This window comes from Scophthalmus maximus, chromosome 8 (genome assembly GCF_022379125.1).
Source record: "Scophthalmus maximus strain ysfricsl-2021 chromosome 8, ASM2237912v1, whole genome shotgun sequence".
Classification (NCBI taxonomy): Eukaryota; Metazoa; Chordata; class Actinopteri; order Pleuronectiformes; family Scophthalmidae; genus Scophthalmus; species Scophthalmus maximus.
This window is the reverse complement of record NC_061522.1, coordinates 815,001-825,000: the sequence shown is the minus strand read 5'-3', so window position 1 is coordinate 825,000 and position 10,000 is coordinate 815,001. Positions and strand designations below refer to the sequence as shown.

At 46.5% G+C, this 10,000-nt stretch overlaps 1 protein-coding gene across 6 annotated transcripts in view; it reads right to left on the bottom strand.

Moving 5' to 3' along the window:
• The window catches only part of kcnh1b (potassium voltage-gated channel, subfamily H (eag-related), member 1b), a 30,614-nt gene that overhangs the window by 14,151 nt on the left and 6,463 nt on the right, over nucleotides 1–10,000 (bottom strand). For all 6 annotated transcript variants that reach the window (XM_035637932.2, XM_035637935.2, XM_035637933.2 and 3 more), the window contains 5 exons: nucleotides 9,883–10,000; nucleotides 8,287–8,679; nucleotides 4,070–4,499; nucleotides 1,314–1,513; nucleotides 130–382 (listed from right to left, as the gene is read on the bottom strand). The exon at nucleotides 9,883–10,000 is cut by the window's right edge and continues 1 nt beyond it. In XM_035637932.2, coding sequence (XP_035493825.2) covers nucleotides 130–382; nucleotides 1,314–1,513; nucleotides 4,070–4,499; nucleotides 8,287–8,679; nucleotides 9,883–10,000 — 1,394 coding nt within the window. The remainder of the gene's footprint in view (nucleotides 1–129; nucleotides 383–1,313; nucleotides 1,514–4,069; nucleotides 4,500–8,286; nucleotides 8,680–9,882) is intronic.

Sequence of the window (10,000 nt, the reverse complement as noted above, 5' to 3'; positions counted from 1 at the left end):
GAGCTCCAAATGACACTGATGAACTAATTCATCTTTAGAACTAATGGTTCTCCATTTATGAAAAAGCAGCAGAATATACAAACATCTTCCCAAAGCACCAGAACCATTTCAGGTTCTCCAGTTCCTCACCCAAGATGGCGACCACCTCGTCGTCCTGGATGACCTCCAGTGAGCCCGACACCACGAAGCAGAGGCTGTCCACGCTCTCGCCGGCGTGGTAGATGAGGTCGCCAGGCGCGCTGTGGCTGGTCTGGAACTCCATGGCGAGGGCTCGCAGGCAGCCGTCGCTTGCCAGCCGGAACGCCGGGTGCTCCTTGAACACCTTCCTGTTGAGGTGGACGCAGATGTCCGCTCGCATGTCTTTAGGACAAATCTGGAGCACCTGCGGACACGGACAGGACGAAGGGACCAGGACAAGAGTATATAAAGACGATCACTGACTGTATATAAAGACGATCAGTAACTGTATATAAAGACGATCAGAGACTGTATATAAAGACGATCAGAGACTGTATATAAAGACGACCAGTGACTGTATATAAAGACGATCACTGACTGTATATAAAGACAGTCACTGACTGTATATAAAGACGATCAGTGGCTGTATATAAAGACGATCACTGACTGTATATAAAGACGATCACTGACTGTATATAAAGACAGTCACTGACTGTATATAAAGACGATCACTGACTGTATATAAAGACGATCACTGACTGTATATAAAGACGAACACTCACTGTATATAAAGACGATCAGTGACTGTATATAAAGACGATCAGTAACTGTTTATAAAGACGATCAGAGACTGTATATAAATATGATCAGAGACTGTATATAAAGACGATCACTGACTGTATATGAAGACGATCACTGACTGTATATAAAGACGATCAGTGACTGTATATAAAGACGATCAGTAACTGTTTATAAAGACGATCAGAGACTGTATATAAAGACGATCACTGACTGTATATGAAGACGATCAGTGACTGTATATAAAGACGATCACTGACTGTATATGAAGACGATCACTGACTGTATATAAAGACGATCAGCGACTGTATATAAAGACGATCACTGACTGTATATAAAGACGATCAGCGACTGTATATAAAGACGATCAGTGACTGTATATAAAGACGATCACTGACTGTATATAAAGACGATCAGCGTGGTATCGAGGTCCCGCCCAAAACATTGCAACTCAACCAGTCACGAGTCAGTGTCAGCTGTCAGTCATGACGTCTCAGTCCGTTTCTATATCATCAAGTAACTAACGCGTCCGTGAAAGGCTCTGATCAGAACGTCACCTTGTCGGTGTCGATGCCTCTGGACATGGACCACGTGGACACGATGTAGTCCATCACCCGCTCGCTGAGGCCTTTGGGGACCTGGTAGAGTTTGAGGAAGTCTCTGACGCTGTTGAGCATCTCGTGGTAGCGGTTGGTGTTGGCGTACATCTGCTGGAAGATGGTGGTGACGTTACCGAAGATGGTGGCGTAGAGCAGTGCTGAGAAAGGAAGAAGGGACACAACATAAGTAAAACACAAGTTCCGAGAGTTCCTGTTTCACATTAACGCACACGCAGCAGCTTCCAGAAGTGATTTTCACGAGTTGCTATTCTGCGTTATGGACTTGAAACCTGAGCAGAGACCGAACAGTCCGTCAGGTGCGACAGGTCAGACGGACGAACAACAGCATTTCTCTTTGACATCCGCTGGGGCCGGCGAATGTGAACTCGTCCCTCGGGGTGTCGACACAGACACAAGGACTCCTGTGGGCAGTGTGGTCGGACGAAGTGTTGGCGTCACCTCGAGGCCTCAGCTCATCAATAGAGACTGACTCAGCCCCTCCGGCTCCTCCGGCCTGTCAGCAGAATGGACCCTGGGTCATCAGATCAATACTGACTGGTCCAGCAGCAGAAACCTGCCGTCAGCACAGTCGACGCTGAATCAACAACAGAACCAGAACAAGAGCCGGGTCGGAAGCGCCCCCGCTGACAAGCTGCTCACTGGACACAAGGTGGTTTCTTATTTAATTTCCGACCGACCCCGACTTCTGAGTTCTGAGCTCCGAGTTCCGAGATGTCAGTGAACGCAGCATGAGTCACTGGTCCCTGCTGCTGCCACTGAACTCTACGGCCGAATAAATACAACGTCTCATGTCGAAGCTTCATCTCGTAGCTGATCGTCTTGGTTCCAGGATTTTATGAAATGTCAATGGAGAAAATGAACGAACGGGGAAATTCACTTCCAGAACCGGTGCTGTTCAAAAAGTGGGCGGAGTCACTGTTGCGCTCTCTATGAGGAGCTGAATAACAAACTGATTCTAATCTCTCATCTCTGTCTGAGGTGGTGAACTATCAGGGAAGTAGAGTCGACGTTCCTGCTGAGAAGCAGCGGATCTGACAGATTAAGTTAATATATCGGCCTCGTCACGGAGACGCCCGCTGTCCGTCACTCTGGATCGGAGCAGACAGGCCTCAACAACACCGGACTCCAGGTTCATGATCAGTTCATCCTGAACAGCCGCTGCCGACCAGGAGTCAAAGAATCAAGTCAAAGCCGAAACGTGTCACTGTCCAAAAGCTCCCACACATGTTTTACACCTGTCGACAAACCCCTCCCACTCAACAGCCAGTGTCCAATCACAGCTTAGCAACCACACATAATTACGACAGGAGAATGAGTGTTTGTATTCGTCCAGAGGGTTTTAAATCCCCCAGAGAGTCTGATCGTTTAAGGATACAAAATATATAGATTAATATATTGTTTTATTAAACTGTCATTTATAAATATATAGTGAACATATTTAATGTTGTGTGTGTGTGTGTGTGTGTTATTAACTTGTGTCTGTATCTTGATATGGGGTTGTGTGTTGGGAAAGAGAAACTTCAGTTTACAAACTGTCATGTTATATTATATATTATATAATCTTATATAAAGAATATCTGATGAACTGAGACTCTTTTGAATCACAGATGAAATGTTAAAATGTTCCTCGTCTGAACGGAGAGTGACGGCTCTAATCGCTCTGCGTCTGAGATCCCAGCTGTGAGCTTCACACGAGTCGACCGGCGATGAATTATTGACGGAGCCTCGTTTTCATTCTTGGAATTTGTGTTGAGACAGACGGGGATAAAGTCCCAGTCGTCCAGAGACCAAACTCTTTGTTTTAGGACCGTGCGACACCGAGCTTCATAACGAACAAGTCTGACCAACGAGAAGGACAATTCCTGAATTTATGGGTCCGTCCCATTTCCCCTACTTGGCCGGACTGCTCCGTTCCTCCACTGCACCTGAAGTCAGCATCTGACCACCCAGAGTATGAGGGGTAGATAAACCCCTTTACCTGTTGATCTTCAAAAGGAATGAGACACCAAATGGAGGGGTAGGGCCAAGTGGGGGTAAATGGGACGGATCCTTTATGTTTGAATGGAATTAGTTTGTAATCCAACTGGAAATCACATTTTGTGTCATTGACACAGAGACGTCAGGTCACTGCAGAAATGAGTCGCTCTCAGTTCACTCCAGGAAGTCGCGATGTCACCATCATAACATCCATCCATCATCTAGAGGGGTTCACAGCCTGGACAGCTCGCCAACGTATAGCAGGGAGAACCCAGAGAGAACCCACGCTCCACACAGAAAAGACCCTGATGGGTTGCGACCCCCTTTACCGGTTTTGTGAACCCAGAACCTTCTTGCTGTGAGGGAACACCGCTAACCCCTAAACCACCGTGCCGCCTATGATCCTAACAAGTCACGCACATTTGGTGACACCAAACTCACTTCCTGGTTCCTGGTTGTGAAGACGCAGACGTGAGCGGCGCTGCGTTACGTTACAGCTCGGAACTCAGTTGTAATTCTTAGTTCCGATATATAATGGAACAAAAAACCCAACTTCCGAGTTCCGAGGTACAATGGAACGCAGCGTCAGTTACAGACATAAATGACAACTGAAGACCATGAAAGCGACTCTCTGACGTTCTACATGAAAGTTGAGGTAAGTTATTTTGTACTATGATCAGATCAATAACTGTGAGAAAGAAATGAGAGTCACTTACATCCGATCATCATCATGGCCACGGCGAAGATCTTCTCTCCGTCCGTGTTCGGCGCGATGTTTCCGAAGCCGATGCTGGTCAGACTCGTCATGGTGAAGTACAACGAGGTGATGTAGACCGAGTCTTTGCTCGGCCCGCCCTCCCAGCGGCCCGAGCCCGAGGCGTTGAACCGGTACGGCGTGCCCACCGTCTCCCCCAGCAGGTACAGCCAGCTGTCCATCCTCACCGCGTTGGCGTCCTCGTCGATCACCTCGTAGTCCCCGATGCTGTACCAGATGCAGGCCAGCCAGTGGGCCGCCAGGCCGAACACGCACACCAGCAGCACCAGCACGGCCGCTCCGTACTCGATGTAGTGGTCCAGCTTCCGGGCGACTCGACCCAAACGCAGCAGACGGACGACTTTGAGGGAGCTGAAGAGGCTGCTGATCCCCTGGGGAGGAAGAGGACGAGGCGATGAAGACAACGAGGAACAAGAGGAGAATAGTTACTTTTAATATTATTTGACTAATAAAGGTTGAGAGAGTTAAGAAACAGAGAGTAACATCCTGAAACCCTCACACCATCACGGGACACTCAAACCGTTCCTTCACGCCCGTACCGACCGGACCGGAGCTGACAGACTGACAGGGATTTAGATCTACGTTTATTTAGTCTCAAAGTCCGCGTACGTAAAAATCACACGCACAGATATGATACGAGCGAAACACAGAACAGTATCCACGAGTGTAAGTAACAATCGTGTGTGGGATTGTTCGGCCTTGGCGGAGGGATACGCTCTAATGCTCTGGAACCAATGGACCAGACTGTTGGTGTGAAAAGGCCATAATCTTCTCCCAGGTGATCATAAAGAAGAAAAGATCATTTCTAGATGCTTTACTTCCGTATTATGACTTTGTTCCAGCAGACAAACAAACAAACTGACGGGAGAAAACACTACGTCCTTGTCAAAGCTGAGAATACGTCCGACTCACCGACCATGTCGTGATACGACAGAAAGTAAAACACATTTGTGATGAAGAGTGAAAACTTTTATTGATGCTTTTATTTTGTCAATGTGAACGCTGCACTGAGCTCGATGGCGTCTGAACATCGCAGACGACTTCATCGTCTTTTTCCAGTCGACTCTTTTCTTCCTCGCGAGGAATCAAGAAAACATTTGACTCGATGTGACCTGTTGTTGTCGGCATCATGATCATTAAGTCTCAAATGAACAGTACAGACTGTGATGGAGAAACTGATGCAGTCGAATCGGGATGTCTGGATGAAGTATTTATTACAGGCGCTCAATATGTTGAGGAGATTTCTGGTTGGTTACACAGATCAACAGGTGGTCAGTGCATGGCGTCTCTGTGGGTGTATTTATCTCTCTCTGAATAATGTGGTCATCTCACAGACTGAATGTCTGTCTCCATAGAAACGCTCTGTCTCAGTACATTTAGGACAAAGGGCCACGGCCTTATAACCACACTCAACATATTAAGAGATTAGAATGGAACGATAAACCCGAGTTCCAAGGTGTGATGGAAATCAAGTCTTACAGTTTTAGTTTTATTTTTGCATTTTAATAACTGTGTTTTGGACATTTTTACTAAATATTCTGATTATATAAATTTCGTCAATATTGTAAATTCTGTAAGTACGAGGACTGTTAAACAAAACTCGGTGAATCACTGGATCGTGTAATAATTTTCTCTGATCCTTGACTGAGAGTTTGTACTTTCCACAGTCTCTTCAATCTTCCTCCTCACTCTCCATGAGTGCACTAAGAGTCAGGAGGGACATGAAACATGTATGAAACATGTATGAAACATGTATGAAAGACGTATGAAACAGGCGGTGGTGGCAGCAGCTGCAGCTCTGCCTCTCACATCCTCTCACGACTGACTCATCAGGCCACTCAGCCTCGTCTCCAGCTCCTCTCATCAACAACCTCGTTTCCTCACTGGAGGAAGAAAGAGACCCACAATGCACCACTGCTCCTCCATTACTGGCCCTCTGAGCGCCGTGACCGAGCGGCAAGGAAACACTTCAGCTCCCTTCACTCAACAACTTTGTTTGTCTCTCGTCTAGAGAAGCCCACACAGGACTGAGATCACGTAATCGTGGCTTCATGACGATGACAGGCTTCATTTTCCTGTTATGACAAAAATACTTTTTCTATCACGATTGAAAAAACAAAACAACAACATCCTGATAAAAACAAGAGAGTAGTCTTTTATGTCGGGATCAATAAATAACTACTTTTGAATATCAATGATCAGGTTTTTGTCTAATGGATTCCTTCTTAGTCCATGTTCAAGTTTACTGTAAATCTGTTCAGTAGCTTTTAATCATGTTGACAACCAAACAATCAAACAACCAACCGACCAATCAAACATCCACCGACCGACCAACTGACCGACTGACCAAACCACCAACTGACCAACCAAACAACCAAAGACCGACCGACCGACTGACCAACTGACCGACTGACTGACCCACCAACCAACCAACCAACCAACTGACCAACCAAACAACCACCGACCGACTGACCCACTAACCCACTGACCGACTGACCGACTGACCAAACCACCAACTAAACAACCAACCAACCAACCAACCAACCAACCAACCAACCAACCAACTGACCAACCAAACAACCACCGACCGACTGACCCACTAACCCACTGACCGACTGACCGACTGACCAAACCACCAACTAAACAACCAACCAACCAACCAACCAACCAACCAACCAACCAACCAAATGAACGTCCTTGGTGGAGTAGGAAGTCATGAGGTGAATTTTTCCTCAGTCAGTGGACTCAGGTGTTTGTGTGTGATTTTACTTTCCTGGTGAATCCACTGGAATCGACAGTCGAGCCGAGTGTCACGTTCGTCTTTACACAGATCTGTCAGCGACTCCTCTTAACTGGATTATTCTGTTCTGCTCGGATTAAAACGCTCGAAGTGACGAGTCGCCTGTCGATCATCATCAGTCTGAGCCGACTGACGAGCCGCTGCTTTCATTTTCACTTTTGACCCGTCAGCAGTTCTGTGGCTCAGTCCTGACCCCTCCCCCTCCCCCTCTCCCTCTCTCGTCTGATTGGATGAACGTGAAACAGTCTCAGTCTCTTCTTGATTAGCCTCACTGTGGCCACATCCTGCAGTCACACTGCGTCGTCGTCTGTTCATCCCACAGCTCAGCGGGACGGGTCACGTGACCGGCACCGAGCCGAGGCGTCCGAGTCCAGTGATCTGATCCACGTCAGTGTTTCTTTACACCGACCGAGCTCCAAGCGTCCCGCTCAGCTCAATCAATCAACCTGCAGAGTTGCTGCAGCAGCGAGATCATCGATCACACTGGACGTTTTTCAGACGCAGATTTACGGAGCCAAGTGTTCGGTGGCATCCAGTAAATACTGTTCTGGTTTTGACAGACAAACTGCTGCCGCAGTGAATCTACATCCAGTGCAGCAAACTGAGAAACCACAGTGTGGCTGCTCACTGCAGTTAGACGACAAGGACGTCGTGAAGGAATAGAGAAGTGAAACATCAGTCGAAACCACCAACACTCACAGAATCAGTCACAACATATGTCTGATGGTTTTCATCTAGATCCATAAATGATTCCCTCTGCGAAGGAGGTTATGTTTTCACCCCTGTCCGTCTGACGGTCCGTCAGATTTCCAGTGAACTTGGTGGAAGGACAGAACCTCCACACAGAGATTCTCAGGGAATAATTCATGGATCTTCATGAAATCTAATGTCCGTGACATCTAGTGGAGGGGGCGGGGCCTAAACCTGAGTAAGAACCCATGAAATCTTTATGCGAATGCAGGTTTTCTTTCTACCCCCCACTTTCTTCACCATGACGAGAGAGTGACATGTGGAAGAAAGAGATCAAACATTCCTGGCTCCGCCCCTTTGTCCAGAGCCATGTTCCATCAGACAGACAGATTGGTAATAATCACGTCATGTGATATAATAATAACTTGTTAAGTTCACAGGTTTTGTACGAAATGAACGTAATCCAATATTTAGATTTGGTAGATCAGCAGATCTCAAATGTTTATCTCAATACGATTATTGGAAAATCATCGATATTCTCTTTGGATTCTTAGACTGTGGACTGAATAAAAACTGTCGTCGGATTAATTATATGAATAGAAACTTCTGTTCCTCCACCTTCCTCCTCCAGCTGTTTAAAGACGCTGTGGTGAATGTGAGCGACTGACCTCGTCCACGTTCTCGAAGGCGTTGATGACGTCGTAGGGCAAACAGGACAGCAGGTCGATGACGAACCACGTCTTGACGTAGTTCATGCGGATGAGCTTCGGGTCGGAGATGACCTCTCCGGCCGGGCCGACGAAGGTGGTGTGGAAGTTGAGGACGATGTCGACGAGGAAGATGACGTCCACGATGCTGTCCACCACCAGCCAGGTGACGTTGTTCTGCTTGGTCTTGAAGGAGACGTTGTACGGCACCATGATGGCGGTGTAGAAGGTGAGGATGAGGATGACCCAGTCCCACGTGGTCTTGAAGAGGCAGTAGTGCAGGATGATGTGCGGCGGCGTCTTCGGCGTTTCCTGTTTGTACTGAGGCAAGATGTCCGAGCCCAGCTGGAGAACCTGGCGCGGAAAAACACACGGAAAAACACACGGCGAGCAGAGGATGAGGAGGATGAAGATGATGAAGAGCGTCATCATCCTCGGTCCTCATGCATAAATTAAAACATTTTCACAGAAATCTGTTTCAGCCCCTGAATCTGAATTATTCAACACGTCCCTGGTTTCCTCAACAACAGCTCAGGTAGTTCGTCAGTGTCTTTGTCCATGTGATTCACGTGAGGTGGAGACGGGAATCGAACAGTCGATCTCTGGAGCTTTTCAGGCTCAGTAAATTGTGGCACGGATCCGAACACCTTCTCTAAGGTCGCGAGACGAAGTGTTTTGAGGAAACGTAAGTTTTATTTTGGTACAGCGCTGTAACATAAATGTTTTCCTGCTGTACGGAACAAAGAGCTTCACCCCCGGTGACGATAAACTAATTCATTAGTGGAAACACTAATTATCTGTCTGCACTTAATGGACAGATTAGTCACAGATAATTACATCTGAAGAACTGATCAGCAACACCAGGCTCAGAGCGACAGGGTCACGATAACGTACGGTAATAATCTTCATTTGGACTGAGAGACCAAACAGGATCGTCTTTATATAAAGATACTGATCGTCTTTATATACAGTCAGTGATCGTCTTTATATACAGTCACTGATCGTCTTTATATACAGTCAGTGATCGTCTTTATATACAGTCACTGATCGTCTTTATATACAGTCAGTGATCGTCCTTTATATACAGTCAGTGATCGTCTTTATATACAGTCTCTGATCGTCTTTATATACAGTCAGTGATCGTCTTCATATACAGTCAGTGATCGTCTTCATATACAGTCAGTGATCGTCTTTATATACAGTCAGTGATCGTCTTCATATACAGTCAGTGATCGTCTTTATATACAGTCAGTGATCGTCTTTATATACAGTCACTGATCGTCTCTATATACAGTCAGTGATCGTCTTTATATACAGTCAGTGATCGTCTTTATATACAGTCAGTGATCGTCTTTATATACAGTCAGTGATCGTCTTTATATACAGTCAGTGATTGTCTTTATATACAGTCACTGATCGTCTTTATATACAGTCAGTGATCGTCTTTATATACAGTCTCTGATCGTCTTTATATACAGTCAGTGATCGTCTTCATATACAGTCAGTGATCGTCTTTATATACAGTCACTGATCGTCTTTTTATACAGTAAATCTAACCTCTGCCAGTCGCGAGTGTTTGTGGACGTTCTCTCCTTTATGGACGGCGGGGGCGAGTTGCTGTAGAACTCCTCGACTGCTCGTCAACGCACGAGTCAGACGGGCGAACTTTCCCCAA